At 41.1% G+C, this 27,448-nt stretch overlaps 2 protein-coding genes across 2 annotated transcripts; one reads left to right on the forward strand and one right to left on the reverse strand.

The window, feature by feature from the left end:
• Positions 383–5,349, reverse strand: LOC110433340 (G-box-binding factor 3-like). Its single transcript, XM_021455225.1, has 12 exons — positions 5,115–5,349; positions 3,342–3,418; positions 2,988–3,032; positions 2,797–2,889; positions 2,627–2,710; positions 2,393–2,514; positions 2,229–2,274; positions 2,093–2,141; positions 1,720–1,880; positions 1,365–1,442; positions 1,072–1,197; positions 383–948 (listed from the first exon to the last, which is right to left on the reverse strand). The coding sequence occupies exons 2-12, from the start codon at positions 3,399–3,401 to the stop codon at positions 712–714; spliced, it is 1,101 nt and encodes a 366-aa protein (XP_021310900.1). The 5' UTR covers positions 3,402–3,418; positions 5,115–5,349; the 3' UTR covers positions 383–711.
• On the forward strand, positions 10,587–18,207 carry LOC8060126 (V-type proton ATPase subunit E). The gene is made up of 6 exons (XM_002456035.2): positions 10,587–10,957; positions 13,862–13,962; positions 16,116–16,272; positions 16,571–16,767; positions 17,322–17,421; positions 17,814–18,207. The coding sequence occupies exons 1-6, from the start codon at positions 10,856–10,858 to the stop codon at positions 17,847–17,849; spliced, it is 693 nt and encodes a 230-aa protein (XP_002456080.1). The 5' UTR covers positions 10,587–10,855; the 3' UTR covers positions 17,850–18,207.

The following is a 27,448-nucleotide window of genomic DNA, read 5'->3' on the forward strand; positions in this document are numbered from 1 at the left end:
AATAAAAGTACTACATTATCAAAATTTTTAAAAAAATCAGATCTAAACAAGTCCTTATCGCTGCCTCCATGATCACTTGAGAAGACAGAGGCCGCCGCTGCCCTTGTACGGCTTTTACGATGACGTTCGCCGGCGTCCTTCATCAGATGCAAATGCGCAACAGTATAACCGAGCAACCCCTTTTGAGCCTTTGACTGACCCACGGCACTCGCCCCTCGTCCCTGCCGGAATGCATGGACTGTGGAGTGATCATCGCTGCGACAGGCATTGAACGCAAATGTTGCCTCAAATCATCGTGCAAGGTTAACTTGCAGACTGGCAGAAACAAGCCATCCACCATATATCAGAAATGTTGTTCAGAGTTTCCCAAAAAAAAAAGGACTTCTGAGGAGTAAACATCGCGTTGGTTATTATTAGTAATGCTACATCGTGTCAGTTGATTCAGTTTGCATCGGCGCAGCAACTGAGACAACACGGAGTCAAAAGCTCAGTGAACAAAACACCAACACAGCCAGACGGCATCCATATCTCGGTTCTCACAGCAGAGTGGCCGGAACGATGCCCCGTCTGGAACATGGAACACATATAGCTACTGTAATTTACAGGTCGTGCGTGCGTTTAGTCTCGCGGGGCAGCTTGGGCGCTCTTCAAAAAAAATCGCCAGGCCACACGCGTGCACGCGCTCAGCACAAAGGGAAGGACGGACGCGGATCAGCTCGCGGCCACGGCGTCAGCCGCCAGAGGGCCTCCTGAGCTCAGGAGCTGGCGGAGCCTGGGCGCACCGTGCTCCGTGCGCCGGCTGCCGCCACCTCTCGATGGGCCTTCGACGTCCATCATCGAGAGGAAGTTCTTGACGACGCGAGCCGACGGTGGTGGCGCGGTGGCCGTCGTCTGGTGGCCTGCGGACGCTTCTTGTGCTTGGTCTGATGTACCTCCCGCTAGTTTCTCCTGTAATGTGGTGTGATGTGAGGGGTTCGTTTCAGAAAACAGTGATGGGACATGTTCATTGTTCAAGATGAAACAGAATGTCGACAAGAGTTCAAGTATGTATGCCGTTAAGAGATGAAGTACCATCAGAGCCGCATTCTCCATCCTTAGTTTCTGGGAGCTATCCGTTAGCTTGCTGATTTCGTTTCGGAGTGATGTGTTCTCTGCGGTCAGTAACTCTACTTTTCTAGCCAGTTCTTCAGTCTCAGCCTGAAACGACAGGAAAAACCAACACGAGCATTATGCAGACGCCCTAAACTCTGCGATCTGAATATATACACGTTTTGCTCTCAAGGTAGTGTCACACAGCTTTTGTGAAGTGAATAATTTCCGAAACAATTATAATAGCATGGTTGACAAGGGCATCTTGGGTTTACCTGCTTCCTCAGCCTTGAGCGTCGGGCAGATTCCCTATTTGACTGCTTCCTCCTTTCACGCTTTGATTCCTTGTCGTCCTGACAATACAGCAATAGTTATACATTCCAATTACTTCGAGAAAACCAAGAACATTTGATCCTATAAGTTGAACCCATTCTAGCAGCTCATAAGAATACCAATTAATTCTACTCATAAAACAAAGCAGCAATCCAGAAACCCTTTAAGATACTTTAGTGGCATCTTTTTATGATGTGGAGAGGAGGATACCGAAAACAAAGTTATCAAGCACTGCCAACCAGATCAGGAGGGGAGAAAAGCATAACTGTCCACTCCAAGCGCCACGTCAAAACATACCTTAGCTGGCCATTCGGTTGATGTCGCACCACTAACTTTGAAGTCACTACCGGTGCTCACACTTGGTTTCATCGTTGCATCTGGAATGTGCACATTGGGCAAAGTTGCTAATCTTCCTGATTCTCCTGGTTTATCATTAGTTGCTGAAACTCCACATGTTTCTGAACAAAAAAAAGGGGTGGAAATCAAGGCCCTTTTGTCATATCGTTGAAACTTACTGAACAATTGGTTCAATTTAACAAATAAGTTGCGAAATAAGAATTCTGGATCGCCTGACTGAAAAATATGCAATTATCATGTACAGTATATAGAGAGACTTATGTTTGATGGTGATGAACGACATAATGAGTAGAGGAGTATTTCAGTAGAGTACCTGATGTAGTCCTATCATCAAAGCTCCTTTTCTTTGGCGTTCCGCTCACCTATAGAACGAAAAAAAATATGCTTACAGCGTAAGTGTTTGTTGGCTAACTCGTAACATCATGACACCATTGACCACAGAACAGTACCTTTGGGTTGTTTCCATCGCTGGATCCTTCTAGGCTGTAATCCCCACTAAATTCACAGCATCCAGATACAAAAGAACTCAGTTTACAGAAAGATAACAAACATGCCAGAAAAGTACACTTGCTATTCATTGGAAAATACTTCAGAAACATGATGATGTAACCACCTTGTTTTTTCACTGTTACCACTTGAAACAGCAGTTCCATCAATTTCCTTCAGTTTCTTATTTAAACTATTATCCTTGCTGTTCGCAGACTTAGCTGGCTCTGCACTCAATGGGTTTACCATCTTCACACAAAAAAATTATAAAACAGTCAAGATATGTAACAAAATATATAGTAACATCTTAGTTTATTTACTAAAGTATGAGCCAATATAGAGATAGCAATGCCATACTTACTAGGGGCATGAAGGGATGCAGGAAGCCACCAGCATGTGGATATATTGCAGCATATGGTTTTCCAAAGGCAGCTGGTGGCATATTCTGCAATGACGTTAGGAGAGGTTATAATTGTACAAGACATGAAAATGTATACAGCATTTTACATATCAAGATTTAACTTAAAATACCTGTGGACACCACACATATGGTGGAGGGACATGACCAGGTGCAATTCCAGGGTTAAAGAATGCTGGTGGTAAGACCCCTTGGCCATAATATGCCTGCACCGATGGTCCTATGGTTTAGTCAATTGCTCAATAAGAAAGGAAAACTTGATTTCAACGATGATCAGAAAAAAAACAATTATAAGGCAGTTAACCTGCATAGTAGACCAATCAAGGCATGGATAAATAGCTGGCTGATCCTGCAAAACAGTCAGCTATTAATTAGACACCAAACCAGCATAGTCGACCGATAAATGCATGTAACTAGAAAAAAAAATCCTTGAGAGCATTATATATATATGCTTTATTGCTGTCGGATGTAAAACCTTCTGTTCCTTTGTAACAATGACACAGGAAAGAAAAAAGGACACCTACAGTACTAACCCTAGACGACATTTAGTCCCAATAAAGCCTTTACGGGACTTTTCTATGCATTTGATTTGTTCTTTTTTTAGCCTTGGATAAATCCAATGATTGCAAATCAGTAAGGAATTACTCAATGTATTTACCTTGGGTGGTGACGGTGCTTTTACTGAATTCTGAGTAACTACAGCTTCATCATGCCCCATTTTTTTTTTGTGAATGCCTGCAGATTTTTATGATACATATGTGGGATTATATTTAAGAAAAATATCATCTGCGCAAATAAAACTTCCAAAATGTCTGCTTCATCATTCGGTGAATAGTAGTGATCATCAAATTGCAATTAGTTGTAAGCTCTCCACCATTTTTCTTCTTAATAAAACGATGTGCAACTCTCCTATGTGTTCGGGTTAAAAAACATTTTGTAGTTGTAGGCTTCACACGAGTATCCAAGCATCATTCCAGCTCAAATTCATTAAAAGAACCAAGCTGCTACCACTACCATAGATTTTCATGAAACTGGATTACTCAAACTAATATAATTATATCCCTAATATTTATGAACATACCAGAAATGTGCAATTAGCAGTTCGTGTAACTTGCAAGTCCATGCTTATCCCTGGTCCTTACAGGTCAACACTAGATATGTTTTTAGTGTATGTGGAGGAGAATCACAATTGTAAGATGTAACTGTATCCATTGGAGAATAGGTAAAGCTTATGCAGATGGTGGGGGTGTGTTATAATCTTCCCGGTTACAACATTTAAATCATCTTGGGTCCCTGACTCCTCCTTTTTGTGAAGGCAAGAACTCTTATTTTGCAAAACACTAGCCATGTGCCCATTGCACGGTACTTACTTCGATCGAAATTATATACTTTTCACCATTGGTGACAAGGTAAAAGGTTAAGTGATCATTTAGCTTCGTGTCTAAGTACATCTTAATTTCTGAAATCCTTTTTATCTCCTATCCGCTGCATGAAGAAAATGAAACAGAGCAACCAAGTGTGGCGCATCAGATATTTTTCGGTGCACTTTTCACTGTATGACAGGGCCACTGAACAGTGGTAGAGCCTGATGAAGCCATCCGTAGTATCAAACTTTCGGTTGATAAATCACATCATTACTAATGCTGTCTGTTAAGGACTTAAGGTAGGGACAGAAAAAACTCGATAGTGGAACTGTGGAAGTAACATCTGCTTGTTTCATCAGGCTGAAAAGTGATGGTTTTCTTTTCTATCATGTGATCGTGTCCACGAATCAGGCTGAGCTAATGCTATATTCTGCATTCAGTACCAATCATAACAAGAGGAGTGCACCGTCACCTTGATGACGGACTGGCTAATCTAACTCTGTCCAAGACCACTACGACCACCATTCAGAATCGTAAACAGCATCCACGCAAAATCTCAGTTAAGAGCTGACTAGATCAGTAGTCTCTCGTCTGTCCAACGCATACAAAGCAAGGCGAGGTGACCTCCGTGAGACGACAAGGACAAGGACATCCTGTACGGCGACCAGTTTTCACATTCTTGACATACTGTACGGGCACCGATTTTACATTCTTCCATATATAGCCTACAGGGGTAACGTGCTCGTTTTGAAGATTAGAGTGAATGACGCTACACCCACAGGCGTCATGGTCTAACGGTCACCAGCCGAGTTGGCAACGCCAAAGCATGTATAGCACCTCGCCGAGATGCATGCTGCAGAGTGCAAACGCACGGCTACGCCTGCGCTACAGGAATGATCCTAACGGGAAGCAGCGGAATTTCAGGGAGAGCAGAGCAGAGCAGAGCAGACTGCAGCGTATCTCTCGAGCCTTCGCAAAGGCGAATATCACACCTCGCATGGGCGGAGGCGCGGAGCGGGGGAAGCATTGCGGGGTAAGAGGGGGGCAGGGAGATGGATCGAGCGTACCTGGAACCGGCGGCCGCGCCGGGTCGGGGTCGAGGTCGAGGCGGCGTCGCGAGGATCGGCGGATGGGGAAACACGCACCGCCAGAGGAGGCGGGACTCGGAAAGGAGAGGCGGCGGCGGCGCCGCGGTGGGGAGGCGAGGCGAGGAGGTGCGTATGCCTATGCGTGCAAGTGCGACGGGGCGGGGCGTTTGATTTGGAGGAGACGGGGGGAGTAGGCTAGTAGCCACAGCCATGACAGGCCACAGGGAGGGAGGGACTAGTCGCTCGCGCGAGGTGGGCGAAAGGCATAGCCACGTCACGGGGGCACGTGTTGGCGGCCGATAGCTGGTGAGCGCGAGTCAGTTTGGCTCGGTTGGTGTACCCGCCACAGGTCAGATGTGCATCGACCCCGACATCGGCCGGACGCAGTGCGACGCGAGCTGGGTGGTGAGGTGAGCTGTGCGGCCTGCGCAGCCCGACCACGGTGCGCGTGCTGTGCGTCACCCCTGTCGCGTGCGCACGTGTCGGCTCGGGAGCCGGCCTACGCGTCCCGGCGGTTGCCTCGCTCGAGGGCCAGCTGGGTATCCCAGTCATGTGGGTGACGTGGTGGAGATGCCGCCCTCGCGGGCCCCACCCGGCCGCAGACCCCGAGGAAGGAAGCTTCTCCAGGAGTATACACGCACGCACCGGAGCCTGGGCGCCGTGGCATCGCTGGCGATACTTCACTATCACCGGCGGATTTGGCATAAAGTTAACGTGGTAGTGCTACTGACCACTTTAGTTTACTTGCTTAAAAAGACAATACTAGTAAAGCCTTGTTTAGTTTGCAAAATTTTTGGGTTTTGGTTACTGTAGCACTTTCGTTTTTATTTGACAAACATTGTACAATTATAGAGTAACTAGGCTCAAAAGATTCATCTCACAAATTACAGTTAAACTGTATAATTAGTTTTTATTTTCGTTTATATTTAATGCTCCATGCATGCGATCAAAGATTCGATGTGACGAAAAATCTTGAAAATTTTTGCGAAAGTATGATGCACCACGTAAAAAGATTAACGACGAGACGCGCGCATCGAAGTTACCGTGCGCCGCGGCCCATGTCCGTGCCCGCGTGCTCGCCCAGGCGCGAGCCGTGTCGCGTCGCCATCGGCTGTCTTATCGCCACCGCCACGTAGCTGACCACCCGGCATGGGGTACAGTACGTGTTGCCCGTGGGTCCCGAGGTTGTCCCGGAAACGTGGAGGGAGGCAGGCAGAGAACCAATGGCAAGGTGCGCCAGCTCACGGTCGTCCACGTTTCCCACGCAATTGGTTCCACGCCCACGGGCCACGGCGGCAGGGATTGGTTGGGGACAGGTGCGCCCGGGGCCATGCAGTGGCTCCACGAACTCCACGAGGGACGAGTCATCGTTCGTCCAAGGACTTGTTTAGGCCTTGTTTAGTTCAAAATTTTTTGCAAAACAGACACTGCACTTTCGTTTGTATTTGACAAATATTGTCCAATCATGAACTAACTAGGTTCAAAAGATTTGTCTCGTCAATTCCGACCAAACTATGCAATTAGTTTTTATTTTCGTCTATATTTAATACTCCATGCACGCGTCTAAAGATTCGATGTGACGGGGAATCTGAAAAATTTTGCAAATTTTTTTGGGAACTAAACAAGGCCTTAGTTCCAAAAAATTTGCAAAGTTTTTCAGATTTTTTATCACATCGAATCTTTAGACGTATGTATGAAGTATTAAATATAAACAAAAATAAAAACAAATTGCACAGTTTGGTCGGACTTAACGAAATAAATCTTTTAAGCCTAGTTAATTTATAATTAGATAATATTTTTGAGTAAAGTCCATCAGCGGTCCCTAAACTTGTTCGAATGTGTCATCCCGGTCCTTAAACTCGCAAAATGACCGTTTAGGTACCTAAACTTGTTCGGTTGTGTCATCCTGGTCCCTAAACTTAAAAATCTCCCATATAGGTCCTCAAACTTGTTCAATTGTGTCATCCCGGTCCCTAAACTTGTTTTTAAGTCTTATCTGGGTCAAAACAGGACGAATCTAAACACTCTATATTGAAAAATAATTCATAACTTTTTCATATGAACTCAAATGAAGATAAACTTTATATCAAAATTGTAGGCAGCAACATGATCTACAACTTTGCAGTTGAAAATTTTTTAAATTAAAATCGTTTAGATTCCCAAAATATTTTTTATAAGTTTATAGATTTTAAAATTTAAAATTTAAAATTAAATTTTATAACACTAAACTACTTCAAATAAAAAACTTTTCAACTACAAAGTTGTAGATTGTGCTGAGGACTATAACTTTGGTATAAACTTTGTCTTCATTTGAGTTTATATGAAAAAGTTATGAATTATTTTTTGATATAGAGTTGTTAGATCGCTTTGTTTTGATCCAGATGAGATTCAAAACCAAGCTTGGGGACCGAGATGACACAACTGAACAACTTTGAGGATCTAAACGGATGATTTCTAAGTTTAGGGACCGGGATGACACAATTGAACAAGTTTAGGGACCGAGATGACACAGATGAACAAGTTTGAGGACCTAAACAATCGATTTATGAGTTTAGGGACCGGGATGACACGACAACACAAGTTTAGGGACCGGTAGTGGACTTTACTCTTTGTCAAATACAAACGAAAAGTGCTACATTATCCATTTCCCAAGGGTTCGGCAAGCGAAGACGTGCGTTGGTACTCGGTATGTTCAGCGAGCTCGTTCCGTCTCTTCCGTTCCATACCATTCGGCCCAATCATGGCGGATTTCTATTGTACATATGGGCCTGGAAGTATGGGCCTGCCTCCCTGGGCTGGGCCTAGACAGGCCGAGCTTAACTCAGTTTTAAGCTTTGTAGTACAACGTCTGTCATTTGTCATATACAGTGTTTTGTCTTAGAACTTCTCAACCAAGTCCAGGTACATCTTCAGTCCAACTGACGCACTTCTTTGACTTTAACTTAGGTTTTGTTTAGTTCGCAAAATTTTTGGTTTTTTTAGCTACTGTAGCACATTCGTTTTTATTTGACAAACATTATCCAATTATACAGTAACTAGACTCAAAAGATTCATCTCACAAATTACAAATTAGCTTTTATTTTCGTCTATTTTAATGCTCCATGCATGCGACCAAAGATTCGATGTGACGGGGAATCTTGAAATTTTTTGCGAACTAAACAAAGCCTTAGGCCGTGTTTAGTTGTGCAATGTAGCACTTTTGTTTGTTTATGATAATTATTGTCTAACCATGGATTAACTAGGCTCAAAAGATTCGTCTCGTAATTTTCGACCAAACTGTGCAATTAATTTTTATTTTCGTTTATATTTAATACTCCATACATGCATGTAAAAATTCGATGCGACAGAACACGCAGTTCATTCATTATTTAACGGCATGCACGTGAGAGCTTCGCTTCTTTTCATTGAGAGCATACAAGAAGAAGCTTCACTATGAACTATTATGAAAAAACGTTGTTTGGAAAAAAATCATGAAGCCATCGGTGAAGTTATGCCAAACGGGTCCTAATATTCTTTTGAAGGAAAAAAGTACTTGTATTCTTAAGTGGAAATCTTGATTACCTTGATAATGAACACAGATTACTAATTGACATCAAGATATCAAATAGCCAAATTTAGGAGATAGGGGCACTATGTACATTTGTATATTTCATTTATTAATAAAATTAGAAGAAACCATTTGCCAAACGTTTTTCAAAAGAGCTCAAGCTGTTTTAAAGAAGCTAGAGCCAGAGTCGTTTTTGGAGGAGTTGGAGCCTTGCCAAATAGCCCCTATATTGTTAAATTGTTCGGTATACAACTCTAAACTAAAAAGATTTTGTCAAGATAACTTCAATTGTTCATACTTATATTCATATTCATAGTAGTCTTTCTATGATAGGAACCATATTTAAGTCGATCATTTTATCGTGGATAACTTTTGTAGCGGAGAACTACATGGAAAGCTTGTTCTCTAACTAGGACACGGGATGTTTTTGCACCCAATTAGAAAAAGCAAACAATCTTGTTGCACCTGTCTCATTTTGGCTTGCGCATGCACAACTTTTTAACCCCAGACTTTATCTAATACAACATGATTAAATAAATAGATACTAACTCCGTCTCAAAAGAATATAATATCATAATATCTAGTAAAAACAACATGATTAAATAAATAGATACTAACTCCGTCTCAAAAGAATATAATATCATAATATCTAGTAAAAATATCCTAAATTTGACCAAATTTATATAAAATCATCAACTTATATTACCAAATAAATACCATTAGATTTTTTAGTAATATTTTTTATACTACGCCTATTTGGTGCTATAATCATTTATATATTTTTTTCTAAAAATCTACTTAAATTGTAGATCGTTTGACTAAGAAGAGAATTAAATTTGCAACATTTTCAGGGCAGTGATAGTATGCTTCATTGTTGTTGCATGTGTTATGAAAATAGTGCATCCACCATCCTAATTCTAAGGGCGTGTTTGGTTATTAGGTATTGTTGATCACACTAAAGGTGTGATGCGCCTCATTTATATCAAATTCTGGTGCTACACTCTATCACAGTTTTTCTATTATAAGTACTGCCAACCAAGCAGGTGCTTCTGATTATTGTGAGGCACAATTTTGGCTTGACAACGTGCTGCAAATAAACAAACACGCCCTAAATAACTCAGGCCATCATTATTTAGGGACTATTTGAACTGGCACAAGGTAAACCTGTCTGTGAGGCAAACTATTCTCAGACGTTGGATTTTTGAGAGCTTAGGGTTAAATCTACTACATAAAAAAACTATCTAGTCTAGTGTTTAAACCGAAATAGCCATTTAGAAAGCTACCTAGTGCAGTGTTTAAACCAAAACATCCCTTCAGTACATAACCTCTATAAGATCTGAGAAATTGTGATGTGGACTTGTTAATGTCTTCTTGCCCTCCTCAAATCATTTTGCGGTGTGTTGGGTGTTGTTGTTGCCGTACTATCAGCTACACTTTTAATTACATTACAATCGGTTTGCATACCAACCTCGATGGAATGCGGTTTCTTTGAAGTACTGTCTCTTTGTTTGGTGGCTAAACTCAACGTTGAGGAGCTAAGGCCTTGTTCAGTACGTGAAAAATTTTGGTTTTAGGTACTATAGCACTTTTATGTATTTAGTAATTATTGTCTAATCATAGACTAATTAGGCTCAAAAGACTTTTATGTATTTAGTAATTATTGTCTAATCATAGACTAATTAGGCTCAAAAGATTCGTCTTGCAAATTACAAACAAACTATACAGTTAGTTATTTTTTTAATCTATATTTAGTACTTCATGTATATGCCATAAAATTCGATGTGACGGAAAATCTAAAATTTTTTTAAACTAAACAAGGCCTAAAATAAACGAAAACGAAGGGCAGAAATCACTTGTGATTCTGCTGCTGCCAGACAATAGACTGGGAGCAAAGATTGCAGATCACGGATCCATGGACCGGGTTCACGAAATAACTAATCATTAATGATAGCACATACGGACAGGCAGCGGCAACCACGGGAGCCAACCCGATCACGTTGCTCCCGCGGCTAGACTAGCCCCACGACCTCCACCTCGACCATTCCCGATCCCGTGGACTCCCGATTGCCTCCCTTACCTGTCCCGGGCTCCAGCACTTGCATCCACCCCCGCGCGGCGGTCGCCGGAGCGGAGCAGAGCAGCCGGAGGGCCCGTCGGATCCGCCGCCGCAAAGATGAATGACACCGATGTAGCCAAGCAGATCCAGCAGATGGTGCGGTTCATCCGCCAGGAGGCCGACGAGAAGGCCAACGAGATCTCCGTCTCCGCCGAGGAGGTCAGTTTCCCTTCGCTGCCGCTTCCTCACCCTCCTAGAAGCTTCCAGAAGCTCCTAGATGCTTGCCCCTGTACTTTCAGCTGCCCGATCTGGCTGACGCGCTCTATGACCCCGAAGCATCTGGGATTGCCGGCCTTAGCCGCTTGATTGTTTTTTTTTTTGCTTGGTGCTTCGCTTATTGTGCACGAGATCTATAGTCCCAAGTGACGAAGATCCTCAGTTCCGAGGCAGATCGAGGAGAGTTTGGAGTTGGATTAGCGGCTCTAGGGCTTTGAGCTTGTGCCGATCGCGGTGGGTGGTGAACATTGTAGAACTAGATCGCGGAGGTTTTGTGCCTCCAACTCTCCAAGCTTTGACCTCGTATTTGGAAGTGCGCTCAGATGGTTAGGTCAATTCACACCATTCTCTATACCGACTGACTTAATTCTAGGGCTCCTGTATAACTGTAGTCAGACGAGGTGGTTTCCGGAGCTCACAAATGGTTCACATGCTTCCTGATGGTTCTGGAAACAAAATTGGAGCTTAAGCTGAATTGGGAAAACTCATTCACAGCCTTCTAGAAGCTAAATTGGAGCTTAAGCTGAATCACTCTATTTCTCTTCTAGACTAATTCTATGAGTTAGGTTTCAAAGGGAGCCATACTCGGATGGCCCCTTTGTTTTCTGCCTTGGTTCTAAGGAGTTAGGCTTGAAATAACTTTCCAAAAAAAAAAAGAGTGCAACCCATGATATCGAAAGTTTCAAACAACTAATCACAACTTCTGTATACCTAGTTACCTATGCCATTAACCATGGATCACCTTTTAAGGTGCCTTTTTGGTTTCTCCTTGTAGTGGGAAATGGTCATTTAAGTAACTGCACTGGAAGATGCAATCTGATAGATACTAATTTTGGGTGCTTGCTAGATGAATTGCTAGTGTACTAGACACTGAGCAACAAATTTACTTGTTGGAGGGCTTCTACCATTGTGCACATTCGTGTCTTTTCCTTTTTGTCTTTTCTGCCAACTTGTGAACAAAGTGTACTGTTTGAATTCAATGTATGAAATCACGTGCATGTATGATTAATATACTGATTCTGCTGCAGTATAGTAGAATCTGTAAGACCATTATGCTCAACCTCCATTGGTAGAATCCATCCTGTCAAACATTCAAAATCTTGAGTAGTAATATGTCAAAAACTATCAAAGAATACCTACGTGAAAAAACACATTGCTAGGCCTATCTTTTAAAAATGCTTCCGTAAAACTACATTTGTTAGTGTAGATTGGCATGAAGTTATAAAAAGTAGCATGCACAGTTTAATCTTGAATATCATAAAAAACTAAACAATACAAGAAAAGGTTCACTTCGTGTGCTATATTTGGGTTGAGGAGATAGTAGTGTGCTCCCTGGATATACATGTGCTGCGGTAATGTTTGACTTCATGAAAATAGTCATGCTAGCTAAAGTGCATGAGTTATGTATTGCAGTATTGAAGTTTTTGCACTTCATATATATATACACCTTTTCCCTGATTATTGGACATGTTTATGCATTTGGGTGAAAGTTGAATATAAGTTAATTACTAAATATACTAAGTCAGTAAAGCGTGTCAGAGATTTAGGTTTATCATTAGAACAGTAGCATCCTTTGTGTCCACATCTTCAGGTCGGACTGGGCAAAAAAAATCCACTTCTGCTACGACCCGAGCCCACCCATGGCCCGACCAGAATCTCAAAAAAGCAGCCCGAGTCCACCTGCTGCATGGCCCGATGAACCGACGAAGACTGGGCGAGGGCATAGCAGCGAAATGCTTCTCCCTGTGGCAGACGGCTGGATCCGGCGTGTCTGGTGCTCCATGGTGTCCTGCCTCTGCTGGTTGTCTCCTCTCCTCGTTGGCCCTGTGTGGTGCCCGGCGAAAGCGGGATCTGGAGTGGTTCGGGGAGATAGGTGGTGGATGTAGAGCTTCTCCTGTAGGCGGACACAGAGCTCCTGCCATCTTTCAACTGTTCGAGCTTGTCTGGCGCTGGACATGTATGATGGCTAGTGGCTGGAGGACAGATCAAATGAGACTACAAGAGTACGAGACAGAAGGAGCCGGAGGCGGCCTGTGGAGAGGCAAGAGAGCAGGAAGATTACAAGAGGCTAACGTGGGCCATAGGGTTGCGCATGGTGTGGGTGGCATATATGTGGTAATGATGGGCTTCTGTTGTGGGCTAGTGCTGGGCCGCATGTGGGATGGTAAGCCAGTGGTATTTTTCAATTAGATTTTTCTATTCTGGATTTCTGGCTGTCCGGTCATCCCGTGGGTTGAAAATCAGGCCTCTCAGCCTGACCTGACATTTTCTCTGGGTTAAAAATGATGGTCCACACCTGCCAGTCATATCGATTGGGTTGGGTTGGGTTTTTTTGGGCGGGTCGGATCGTGTTTGTCAGGTTGGGTGGCGCATGATCAGGTCTACTTTATTTAAATACAACTCTAAAATGTTTCATGTCAATGTATAAGGTTATTGTTGTGCAGGCGGTGTCTGAAACTTATAAAAAGAAGTCAGTATACAATCCAAACACTTGGTTCATATTTGAATAGTGCACATAGATTCATGTTTGTATCTAGCCTGCGATGGATGTAATATGGTTTGGCTTTCGAGTAAACATTTGATTCAATTGACAGTTTTAGTATTTTTGTCTCTTTTTATGCAGGATGTTTATTTATTGCCTCCCTTTTATTTTATCTGATTTAGTGATTGATATAAATACCATATTCATAAATGAAGAGCATACAGAGTCATTTCTGTATCTAGCTTACATAGATACCAATGTGATTTGATCAGACAGACAGTTTCACATCTCTTTTTATGTGCATACTTGTCAATGCCTTTTTCTACGTGTCCTCAATTTTAACTTATTTGCTTAAAAACTCGCAGGAATTCAACATTGAGAAGTTGCAGCTTGTTGAAGCTGAGAAAAAGAAGATCAGGCAAGAGTATGAACGCAAAGAGAAGCAGGTTGAAGTACGGAAGAAAATGTAAGACTTCAATTCTCTGAATTAGTTCACCTCCAGGATAAACAGTAGTCGGCTAGTGGCTATCCAATATGATGCTGTTGCCATAAAATGCATTTCACGTCGAGAATGTTCACAACAGGTAACATGCTGCATTAACATCACAAATATGTCATTGAGCTTGGTTGCACACCAGAGCAGCATTATATTGGTTCCAACTTCCAAGGTTGTTAGGATTGGGATCCTAGGCACTAGGAAGTATCATTTTTGTCCTAGTAGTATCAAATCATAGGATTGTATCGTAGCATCGGGTTACTATGAGATTTTTTTTTTTAAATATCATGACACAAACAAATATATTTGTCAAAAGAAAAGCACAGTTAGAGCTAATAGTTACATTTAACGTAGGTTCTGAAGATAAATTGATGAGTTTGTCCTCATACGTGAACACAAAACTTCAGATAGTTATATTTGTTTCTTAATGCTAACATTGTTGACACATGGTCAGAGTCACATTGCATCGGGGAAGAGCTAACTATCTATCACAATACTAGAAATTATCAGTATCTACAGCTATGTCATCAAAGAGTATGGTTATCCTTTTCAGTAATCCATTCATCATAGGAAGGCACATCATCCCTATCATGAGTGGTTAAGGCATCAGGTAGAAGATAAAGTACATGAGTACTAACACTCACCTTGCTAGTGCTACAACTAGCGTCCAGTTTCTAGAGGTCTGCACAAATCATTTACAACTTCATGTGGCACAAGTGTCTGGCTTCTGGCTCTCCGGTTTGCTGCCAGCAGCCCAGCAGTTGGCACCCAAACCCCCTTCACCAAAACACATCTGGCACCTCCCCTCCTGCTCTGTAGATGAAGCAATTAGCTAGCCACATAAAGGAACAATGGAGACATTCAAATCCAAAGAGAAGGGGAAGAAGATTACGACAGGGACCTCTGTCTCTGCACAATGCCGCCGCCGCCAGTGCAGCTTCTCTCTTGTATGGTTGTACCAGGCACATCCAATCCCTGCTGTTTGATCTCAAATCCGAAGGATGATTTCTGACCTATCCGTACAGTCATCACTTGAGATTGTTTTCGTAGCGTGATTCTAATAATCCTGGGATATGTATTATGGTTTCAGGTCAATACTACCAAAAAAAGATACTACGATCTTAGAGCAACATTATCATTTGGCCTGGGTAGTATCGTAATATAGTATGATACTTTGATAGTAATCCCAATACTGACACAACCTTGATTGGTTCTTAAACAAAATGTAACAAGTAATTGCAGACTGCTGCAACTATACAGTTATGTTGGCAGCCATCACTTACTAACCGCATAAGAATTCTGAGAGTGTGTGTTTTGGGGTCAGATTGAAGCTCTTCCAGACTTCTATGCTGATGCACAGCTTCAATGCAGAATAATTAATACTTCCTCCAATCACAAATATAATAAGCCCATTAGGAGATTAGGACGTAAACATGTTATCCAATATGACACTTTGGCAGTAATGTCTTTAGAAACAAATTGTTTTAAATGAATGGAGTTATATATTGTGATTTTTTTTGGTTCATAACGAATCTAGTAATGCCAATCTATATAGAATTTTAAATATCGTTACTGCAACTACAATTAAAATTTTAGATAATGGTAGTCAATGGTAAAAGGAACTGACTTAGGATAAACCTAGATGAACATATGGTTGTGATCAGAGGAAGTAGATAAGTTGGCTGAACATTTTATTTTGGAATTTCAATAGTTAGTAGATGTTATATAGTCAGGAGGTAGGAGCAGGATGACAACAAAAGTTGAAAGGAATATGCTGAGGATGAAAGACACTAAGACAGATCTAACACTGTAAAACATACACAATAGGTCACTGGAAACTAAATATGTCTCAATGGAGAAAAGGAACTCCTAGCTTAGTAAATACAACACAAAAGTAACGGGATATTGTTTTACTTTAATGGCATTTTAGTTTAGCTGTAGTGTTTAGGGTTAATCAGATCCATGCCACTATAATGAAATATATACCACTGCAACTTTTGACATCCAAAATATGCCATCATGATTTGCTTTATCTTTGTGACGTGCCATTATGTCATTTTGTATCAATGTTTATAAATTTTGAAAACTGTTACCTGACAAGTTTCTGTTTTGCTTGTTAACAGTGAATACTCTATGCAGTTGAATGCTTCTCGCATCAAAGTTCTTCAAGCTCAGGATGATCTAGTTAACAAAATGAAAGACGATGCTATGAAGGAACTCCTTCTTGTTAGCCACAACCACCATGAATACAAGAACCTTTTGAAAGATCTAATTGTTCAGGTTTGGACAAATACAACATACACAAATTTCAATGTTCCTTTTCTTAAAAATTTCTACAAGTCAATATCTCAAGTTATTAAACAAATGAAATTTATGAATACGCTCTAATCTTAAACCGCAGTGAAGGCAAACTATAGCATGTTATGTTGTCTGTCATGTTTTCCTAGATTTGGTTGATATGAACTGATGCCAAATGTTCAATAGGGCTAAATATGCTATGTGCCATTTCAGAACTTTCTGTGCGCCGCTTCCCATTATTGTCAAGCATCAGTTAGTCAGTTTGTTTGATCAAATGCAGGGCTTGCTCCGTTTGAAAGAGCCAGCTGTATTGCTCCGTTGCCGCAAGGAAGATCACCATCATGTGGAATCAGTACTGCATTCAGCAAAGCACGAGTATGCATCAAAAGCAGATGTACATGAACCAGAGATAATTGTTGACCATGTTGTGTACCTGCCACCTGCCCCAAGCCATCATGATGCTCATGGCCAGTTTTGGTAATGTTTGTTATGCCACTGGTTATTTGTTTGGGGACTGGAGTATTATTTGATTACTCTTGAACCCTTGGTTGCCTATCTCTGCTACTGGTTGCATGCTACAATAGTATTTTCGATATCAATTCATGGTAGAATTAGCAAATAGTTGTTCATATAACACTTAAATTGACATATTACTAAATCTGGTATTGTTGCTAGGCTTACTGTTATATCTCCTAGTTTCGCAAATAATGTTTATTTCTTTAGCAAAGGCAAATATATAGGCAATATCATGGTATTACAAGTATGTTGACATGTCATGCATTAAGACATCTATCTTTGTGTAGTGATGGAACTTGAAAAAGCGTAATTATTTCCCTTCCCAGTTCCCAGTGACATGATAATACTAAATCCCTTTATTGCATTAAAAAGTCCATCTATGTATCTTCATGAGATCTGGATTGCAGCTATATTTTGAATACATAGAGTCTATTTCCAATAGTATGTGGCTAGCTTTTCAACTCAATCTTGGCCATAATTCCAATGTTCTATTCTAAAAGTATCTGTTTATTCAGCTCTGGAGGTGTTGTCTTGGCTTCTCGAGATGGGAAGATTGTGTTTGAGAGTACACTTGATGCAAGACTAGAAGTTGTTTTCCGCAAGAAATTGCCAGAGGTACCTTTGGCCATCTCATTTTCTCAATATACCATGTCACACCAAACCTTTTTCAATTCGCATCATGTCCAGCTGCCTTTCTTGAAAGAAAAGCCAATAAATTTACAATGATGTACATTTTCTCATTTTGCAAGCATTCTGAGTGGCACCGATTAAAGGTGTGTTAATTTTCATTATGATTGCAAAAAACTGCACTTCATTTTTCTTCATCTGCCTGTATGAAAATCTTTTAGCATGACCTTGTCATCTAGTTACTGTAAAACAGGTAGATCATTTGTTTATAGGAGAAGACACAACTGAAGGACCATTCTTCAGTTTTATCAGTATTTAGTTATTGCTTTATCATGAAATCTTGCCAGAACCAAGTTAACTCAATCCTCCTGCCCTTGCAGATCCGGAAGCTTCTTTTTGGCCAGACTGCAGCCTAATTGACCATCCACCGATTGTACGGCTGCTTCTATGTAATGGTTGCGGGTTGCACGCCCCCAGCCATAAGGAACTCTGCCTGTTTTTGCCAAATTGATTGTTTAAGGTATTCATCCCCTATGTACAAACTACCTATTTGTTCATTATTATCGCCGAGCACCGACTGTGTACTCTGTTTGCTCCGAGGAACAAGAATAAAGCACTGCCAGACTTTCCATTGCGAAGCTGAATAAATATTGTAAAGCCATTTGTTGTGCTGAACTTTCCGTTTCTGGCCAGTCGATGTGTATATTTAGTTATGTCGGATACGGTTCTTGTGAAAAATAGTTGAAGTTGTCAGTTCATCTCCTATTTTGTTTATCTGTTTATCCGAAGAATGCTGCTTTTGAGCACTGGTACTGAATTTTTTAGATGGACCGAGTGTTGCAGTTTTGTTTTCCACGTTTTGCGCTTGCGCATCGCTGTGCCCGGTGGGGTTTGCTCTGTATGCCAATGCTGCACGTGCTGGCAGGGAATGCGTGCATAAGCGCGCAATAATTGAGAAGAAGAGAGAAGCCTTGCAGCCTGGAGCCACGCCGGCGGGACGATTGCCTCCATTGCCTGGAGCTGGAGGTATTGCGTTCGAGAAGTGTGATGCGCGTCTGCAACTGAATATCTGCAGTTTCTGCACTGCTTGTCTGCTTGTGTCGCAACAGCTACGAACGAGGTGCAGTTCAATGCAGGTTATCGTCATCTACGAGCGGTGTGCTTCGTGAATTTTCCAACGCTGACTGCACCTGCATGCCAAGTCCAGCTAGCGTTGCAAGCCTGGGCGGAGAAGAATTCCTCAGATAGTCAGATGGCGTTCAGACTCTTACGTCAGATGGACGGATGGGAGCTTTCTGAATTTCCTGAGGCGGATCTGAGAGGAGTCGAGCAACGAGAGCTTGGACGACAGCTTTTCCTCTTCACACTGTAAGGTCAAGTGGGCGATTATTGTGTGTGAACCGGCCTGAAACAGCTCTCAGTTTGATGCAGATTGTGCTTGACCATCTGCCTGAAGATCAAAGATACCAGCAGCAGAGATCTGCTGTGCTGGATGACTGTGTGTGCACATGCAAGTCACTGGACGAGCCAGTTCGACCAAGGTGTGGGAAAGTTTTTTTTTTTTGTATATCTTCTTTTTGCAAATAACAACGGTTAGTTTTCTTTTCCACATCCAACGTCCATACCTACCTCGAACAAGTGTTGGTCAAACGGTTAGTGTGTGTGTGCAGTCACTGCAGCGGCTAGTAGCCTAAAGCTGCTATCAGCGCCGCCATCATGCATCTTAAACAAAGCTTGAGATCCCGCGGTCACAGGCAAAGTACACATACTAATACCGGCGTAGCAGCTAGCAGGAAAAGCAAAGGTTGGTGCGGTACACGTGACACTGCTCCCATCAACCATCATACATGGAGACGAGACGAGAGGGCTAAACGTGGACGCATCTTGGCGACGACGAATGGATGTGATGATGCGTGTCCCAGGCCTGCCGTAGTAGCTATCCCCAAACCCATGCAGGACAGCTTGGAAGAACACAAAAAAAACAACAAGCCATCACAAGTGAAGTGAGCGAGAGCGAATCTGGCTGGCCACCATTATTCTCGTGCTTGCAAAGCGCGCCATGTCACCGCCCAGAGTATTTTAGACCACTTCCCCTTGCACTTTGCTGGGCACCGGTTGGCTGAGGGACAAAGATCGCAGGAGAAAGACAGCGCATTAGCAATACCCTCCACACGTTAAGGTTTAATCTAGTGTGTTAAAGCACAGTAAACCCACTTGGTAATAATTTCGTCGCCTCGATCGGGGGCGAGAGACAGTAGTGTGCGGTGGAGTGGAGGTTCCCGACGAGCTCGAGCTCGAGCTCGAGCTCGAGCTGAGCTGAGTGATGAGCAGCAACAGGGAGGCATGGGGAGGAGTAAACAAAGAGGGGGCAGCATAGGAAAAGACCACCAGGCGCCCTCGTGAAGCTCCGCGGCTTTTTGTGCCGCGTTCAGCCCCGCGCGCGAGATTCTCGCCTTCCGCGCGCGCCCTGGCCGACGCGACGCTGGTGGCTGGCTTCTGGCTCCCCTCCCCCTGCGCTGCGCTGCGCGGCTGCATGCCGTCGGGATCGCCGCGGCAACGGCCGCGCCCGGCACGTGTTACAAAAACCGGCCGTGCACCAGCCGATCCTCGGCAGTTGTCAACTCCCGCGCGCTAGATAGTAGATCTCGTCTCGTCCTTTTACCCGCACGGAGACGACGCAGAGCTAGCGCCAAAAGAGCCGCCCTCTCGTGGCACTTTCGTCATTGTTTCGGAAAACAGTTCCACAGTCTACAGTCTATTTTAGTTGCTCGATTTTCTAGAAATAAACTTGGTTACTAGGGGCTTTTTATATGCTCCAAAGTTTTTTTTAAACAACAATAATAATATAGACTCCGAGCAAATGGATCTATGTGACAATAGTCTTCCTACATACTCTAACATCGTAAATGGAACATAACTTGTTGTATAACCTAGTCTTCCGCGATCCTTCTTATTCTATGTCCTTTCACACTGTTTTATGTCTAAACTGCATCTACATCTATTGTTGTTGTCAATTAGCATACGACAAATCTGACGTCAGTATTATAATTTATTATAATAATTTCTATGTCACGTACGACAAATCTGTAGTTAGTATTATAACTTATTTACTCAAAACTAGCCTGCATGGATGTGATGATAGCTTGGCCACTTTACACGTGTGCCCTAAATATGTTTCTTTTTCTTGTCTGGTTTAATTAATAACGCGGAAATCTCTTTTAGGGTAAATCTAATGGAGGCACATTCCTGTATATATGTAGTCTCTTAATGGTAATGTTGATCAACACTTTTCTTCCTAGAGCTTATCTAAAGTTAGTGTGGAGGTACATTTGAGGAATCTAGTGAAATATTATGGGAGTGTGCATTTAACGGACTTTTTTTAAGGCAATTCTTTGATGAATCAATAGATCAATATTAAACTAACTTACACAAGTATTGGGTTTAGGCTGTGATTTAATTCAAGCAAACGAAAAAGTCTGTAGCAATGGATGACAAGTAAATTTATCTAATACCATGCTTTCTTCAGGAACATTATGCTTTGTGAACGGATATGACTTCTTAAAAATACACTATGTACAAAGGACCATGTTATATATTGAGCTTTATATAGTTCTCTATGTTAATTGGCATTTGTACTACGCTTTTATTTGATACGTTCTTGAACAAGTCTCTGATTTAGTACTATTGAACTTAGTCCATGTGTAACGTAAAGCCATTTGTACTAAATGTAATGAAGAAATCGACTCTAGGATAAATATAATTGTATCGCGTTATGTGGTTGGAGTATGCATTTTGCTTTGTCACATGCAATATCCATGTATAGTAGAGATGGTCGTATCTTTATGTTGTAGAGCTTATCACTTTTCAATTCTTGTTACATATGGAAGTGTATTTTAGTACTAATGTTTTTTAGGCACCATATTGTGACCACCCTTAGTTTTGCTGAGTTTCATATGTTTGGGAGCGCCTATTTTCAAATTAATTCCAAATGAATAAAGTCTTGTTATTTTGTTAGTCCCTCACATGGGAATCATTACATCAATGTTGAAGATGTCACATGATATCAGATTTATTAGATGTCCTTAAAAAAATAAAAAAACTCAAACAAATCACAATTAGCAAATAAAGTTGATGTGTGTGAAATCTAGCACAAAACTGTCTAAGAACATTCTTTATTTTACAAAACTGTCTAAGAACATTCTTTATTTTATCAAAAGTTGGACTTGCTTAGGGAGTAATTGGCTGCATTTATGTGTGAAATCTAGCACAAAACTGTCTAAGAACATTCTTTATTTTATCTCAAGGGGAAATGAATGGCAATGTGTAAATAACTAAATATAGGTTCAAATGTTGTTTATATACTGTGGAAAATTACCTCTAATTAAGCACGGGCTATATGTCCTGCTGCTGCATGATGTCTCATAAGTATATTCCTATGAATCATGTGTTGCCATAGACTGATAGACCCATGTATGTTTTCGTATGAATCATATATAACTCTATGGGTGCATTGTATATACTCCCGAAAGTAGTTACTCCCATGAACAATAATTCACTTTATTAGTCATTTACTAGTTTCAGTAGTTACTCCCATGTACATACTCATTTATTAGTTTGAGTATGTTGATATATTCATACTAACATACTTCGGATCTTTACTACGTGAATTTTTTTTCAAAAGAGCCCATATTTTCTAATATATTATTTAATATCATATAAAATAAGTACAACTATATACTCTAAGTATACTTGCATACTTGACATACGTAGTACCCTAGAAGGTCTAATATGATGATATACTCAGTCCACTTTGTCAGGTCATATATGCTCTAAATCTAGAGATATACATGAGAGTAACTACCCTTGGAGTAGGAAACAATTTTCCTAACTCTATATTCTACCTACAATTCAGGTACTACATCCCCCATCCCCCTCCATTGTCTATAGAAGCTTGTCAATACTGCCAATACCAAAATATGTACGTGTTGTTATGCTCGTCAAGGAATATGAAGCAATGACTCAAAAAAGTTGTTGCAAGACCAATTTTCCCATGGATATTAGATCATGTTTGAATCTATATTTAGTTACTAGTTAGCTGCTAATAATTAGCTAACATAGATAACCAATTGAAACAACTAATATCTCATTAGATGGAAATATACCAAACTACTAGTATCTAATTGGTAGTCAGTTGACCAAAACGTGCTCCCACCAATTGATAAGTATTAACAACTAGGTGTAAATATTAGCTAGGCAATATAGTAAAAAGCAGAGGTAGCTGTAAAACAACAATTAATTCCTTTTGGAAAAGAGTAAAACAAACACTTTAATCACCTATTGTCCGGCGTGATCTAAACAAATATATCGTATCATAGCTAATATGGTTAGGTAGCTAGTAGTTAGCCAGCTAATTTTAGTTAGAAGCTACTTGTAGCTAATGTAACTATTAGCTGGTTAGTAGTTAGCGAGCCAATTTTTACTAGAAACTACTAACTATTAGCTGCTAATGGAGATCACAACAAAGGACGCATATTACCTAACTACTAGCGTGAGTCGAGCACGCATGGAGACTATATGAGCTCGTGAGTCGTGATCAATCAAGGCCACTGTTGTATGAAGCAGCATGCACGACAAGCCGTACACACTCCTCTGAAGCAAGTACTACTGTGCATGTACGTTCGACTCTGCTGCGGTACTCCAACAAGACATGTAAAAGCGAAGTGGTACACACTATTTCTACGAGCAATGTGTGCACGCAAAGCAACATGGCAAACCTGTTTGGCGTCCTTTATGTCATATCGACACATCACACATCAGCGACGAAAACATTGAGCCGGCGGCCCCGACCCGTGGTGGAACTCCGTCGGCTGTGGCTCCGGCCCCATGCCATTTTGACCACTCCTCTTAAAATAGATTAAGACCTTATTTAGTTCCGAATAGTTTTTAAATTTAGGGGGTATTTGGTTGAGCCGATAAAAATTAACGGATACTATAGTATTTTTGTTTTATTTGACAATTAGTATCCAATTATAGATTAATTAGACTCAAAAAATCCGTCTCGCAAATTATCCTTTAGTTGTTGTTTTAGTTTGCAAATAATATACATTTAGTACTTCATGCATGTGTCCAACCATTCGATGTGATGGGTGATAAAAAATAACATGGACTCAGTCACTATAGTATTTTTCATTTTATTTTTATTTTATTTAGTAATTAGTGTTCATGTGTCCAACCATTCGATGTGATGGGTGATAAAAAATAACATGGACTTAGTCACTATAGTATTTTTCATTTTATTTTTATTTTATTTAGTAATTAGTGTTCAATCATGAACTAATTAAGTTTAAAAGGTTCGTGTCGTGATTTGTAGATAAACTGTATAATTAGTTTTTATATTTATCTATGTTTAATGCTTTATGCATGTATCCAAAGATTTGATGTGAGAGGTAAAAAGTTTTTAGGTGGGGAACTAAACATTGCCTAGAGATTTTTTTTGGTAAAATTATTATTTTTTAACTCCTGCCCCTGTAATTTATAATTTTTTATTTTCTACTGATGAAGTAAAAGGTAACTTAAAAAGAAGATTACAGAATCAACACATTGTTGTCCAAATATATGTAGTAACAATTTCATGTCAAGTAGTGTTGCTGTCTCCTGAAACATGGATATATTAATATATATTACACACAAATGTCATCAGTTGTCCTTCGCTTTTAGAAAATGAGAACGTGAAAAAATTGTGATGGCTCCTGTGACTCCTGTCATCACATCAACACTATAGCATGAACTATACCAACAAAGCTAGCTTTAGTCCCGGAGCAAGTTATTGTGGTATAATTAAGCAGCAATACATAAATTCATTATGAATTTCATTCTACTGATATTGAATTACTTTATCCAATGCAAGATGGTCTCTATGCTTCAACCATATATGTTGGGCCACTACTAGTACCTGGTAAAAAAAAAATTCGAGACAAATCCATGCATACATTTGAGATGTGGTAAAGTCGATGCATTCATCCTTTGAGAAGCGGACAAGACGAAGATCTCAGTACTGTTCTGGACAAACGAGAAAGTACACTGTGCCTGCAAGTACTACGCTGCGCCTGTAATAATAACACAAAAATGAACCAAAATATTGCAGAGCTATTTAAATAACAAAAAAAACTAAATTTAGCAACTAAGCCTAGTTCCTAGTTCTAGATTAGCTAGAGAAATATACCTAGCAAAAGAGAAAGAGAAGTGCATTATGAGAATCAAACTTTGTTTCTCGTTATAGGAATAACTAACTAGCAGCAAATGAGCATACGGCAATGGCTACGGCATTTACCAAACGGGGATCTAGCTTCACACACCGATCTGGCCCCAAACGATACCCTGTAGTTGCAGCTCTCTCTTTTTTACTCTATATACTAAAAAATCTTAAACACCCCCCTCCCTAATAAGCATGCGGAGCATAAGAAAGATTTCCCCAACACCAAGAATAGTTCAGGAGGCACTGCGGATTAATTGCTTTAGGGGGAAAAAATCTGAATCAGGAGCTTAGGACGGCAAAGGAGAAACGGAGACGTAACAAAGGTTAAGATCCAGACTATTGTTCAGAGCCTCACAAATTAACAAAACTAATAAGTATGCACTAAGTTAACATCAAAGATATATACATAACAAAACTGAAGATTATTGGTATTGAGGTAGATGATTTCATGCAGGAGCGTTTGAGCAAATTAAAGGGAGCACCCTTCAGTCCAACCATAAACAGCGTAGAGCTTGATTTTAGCTCCCGCGCCACCCACTCGGCTACCAAGACCAAACCTATCGCTTGTCCATGGTTCTTGGTAGGTGAATGGATGAGTCGGCAGCTAATGAAACTCTACAGCCATTTTAGAGTGGACTGAAGAGAGCTCTCTTCCAGAGAAGCCACAAACCCAAATAAAGGCCATATCAGATGAACAAACACCAGCAGTGCATCTGCATATTCTGAACGCAGCGTATGTGTATCATCACGACATCCCCTAGCTAGCTAGAGGGGACACACACACACACACACACACACACACACACACACACACACACACACACACACACACACACACACACACACACACAGAGGCAGCTTGATACTGCAGGATGCATGCCAGTAAAAGAAACCAGATTTTTAACATCTCAGAGGAGAACACAAACAATGGAGTAACTCAAAGAGCTTACGAGTCAACGAGAACGGCAGACAATAATATGGAGGAGAGAAACGCTGAGACACGATACCACCGGAACCGGAAGAGACTAGAGAGGAACAGGCCGTTTATTGGTCTTCTGGGGAATGCTAGCTATGAAATGGCTCATGGATCCAAAACACAAGGGAAGAAAGGTCTTAAATAGTTGAAGAGGAGGGGCTGACATCATTTCTCAGTACAGCTTGTAGGCACACGGCTAGCCGCTAGCCTATGTACTGCTGGCCACCTCTGTGCAATATGTTGTTGCTTGGGTGAATAATGGAGATAAAATATGTCTCATCATCCTACAAATAATTGAATGGGTTTTTTTTTATACTGGAGCAGCAGGTATGGGGAATGGATCGACAGGGTTTTACCAATCACTACTAACAGTAACAGTTAACAATCATGTTTGTGCCAAATCTAGAAAATCTTACTAAATTTTGAGTATATAAAAACTAATTTAGCACCATATATTGCTTTTACCTTCTTTTGTTATTTTTTGTTGAAGCATATCATAAATGTAAATACTTGTATACATGTTACGTCTGTTAACGCACACAGAAAGAATCGGCAAGCGCACAGATGTCATTATAGGTTTCACCCAGAGGTTTTAATATCATATCCACACGAAAACGTGTGAGGATAACTACGATCTAACCTAACTCGGAGTAGCACAAGACTTAAGAACGTTGAAAGTGTAGAGGGGTCACCAAGATACTCGCGTTGTAATCTTTGAAAACTATGTCTATATCTGGAGAAGTACTTAGTGAAAAGACAACACAGAGGATGCTTTACCCCTAGCAACCAGTTCCTACTCCCTACAAACAGGAGGTGAATTATATAGGATTCAACGAACCAAGGTAAATAGATTACTAGGCTTATAAATGTATAAGCCTAGGCTAATACAAAGGCAAGGGTATGTCACACTCGTGATCTACCACCGATTCAGAATGCAAGATGCATTCACGATTAACCTAAGGTTTAAGCACCACGCTTACACTAGGCTAACACTCTACTCTATCTAGAAATAGGAATAAAGCACTCAAAAGAGTCGTGAACCAAAAAGTACAATATAACTAATGTTGTTTAATGAAATAAGAAGTTGATTACCAGAGAAACCCTAGGTGTAGTAGGTTGACTTCCGCTAAGGTAGAAGCTACAGAGAGAGCACCGACAGGCTGGCCCCTCCTCCCAACTCTTCTCTCTCTACTCTCTTTTTCTATTCTAAAGACTATATCCTAATGAGGACTAATCTCTCTTGAATGCTAGCTTTGGAGAGGAGATCCATTCAAGGGACCCCTTTCAGCTGATCCTGGCTAGGAGATAATGAATTAGAGTTTAAGGGATGCCTCCTCTAGGGGCCAGGGGCCAAGGGCCTTGCTTATATAGTCCACTAGAATAAACCGCGGTCGTTGGATCAAACCGACATAAATCAACCACTTATTTATTGAACCTCAAAGGCTGTGGAGGGCAATCCATGAACTTGAGCATGATTGGGTGACATGCCAGGGCGGCCGCCCTAGAGGAGAGGGCGGCCCCCCCCTTCTGTGGCGGCTCGGCCTCTCCTTTAATCCACGACCTTCTAGAGTCTTCCAGATTCCAAAAAAGTGCATTTGGCATTTTTATTCTTTTTGTAAACATGACATGTGGGCCTTCTTTGATTATTTCTAGCTGACACCCTGCAGAAATAAGCATTCACCAAAACTCATGGAATTCTATCAGTAAACCCTCTATTTCTAAGTCGTAATTATGTTTAGGTACTTTTTCATGTTTCATTGATGTTTAAAAATGACACTTATCTA

This window comes from Sorghum bicolor, chromosome 3, assembly GCF_000003195.3.
Source record: "Sorghum bicolor cultivar BTx623 chromosome 3, Sorghum_bicolor_NCBIv3, whole genome shotgun sequence".
NCBI lineage: Eukaryota > Viridiplantae > Streptophyta > Magnoliopsida > Poales > Poaceae > Sorghum > Sorghum bicolor.

Coding starts and splice junctions, on each gene's coding strand:
- LOC110433340 (XM_021455225.1), bottom strand. CDS start 3,401: ATGGGGCATGATGAAGCTGTAGTTACTCAGAATTCAGTAAAAGCACCG. Junction 2,142..2,228: donor GCGATGGAAACAACCCAAAG/GTACTGTTCTGT, acceptor TTCGTTCTATAG/GTGAGCGGAACGCCAAAGAA. Junction 1,881..2,092: donor TGATGATAGGACTACATCAG/GTACTCTACTGA, acceptor TTTTTTGTTCAG/AAACATGTGGAGTTTCAGCA.
- LOC8060126 (XM_002456035.2), top strand. CDS start 10,856: ATGAATGACACCGATGTAGCCAAGCAGATCCAGCAGATGGTGCGGTTC. Junction 16,273..16,570: donor TGAAAGATCTAATTGTTCAG/GTTTGGACAAAT, acceptor GATCAAATGCAG/GGCTTGCTCCGTTTGAAAGA. Junction 17,422..17,813: donor TCCGCAAGAAATTGCCAGAG/GTACCTTTGGCC, acceptor CTGCCCTTGCAG/ATCCGGAAGCTTCTTTTTGG.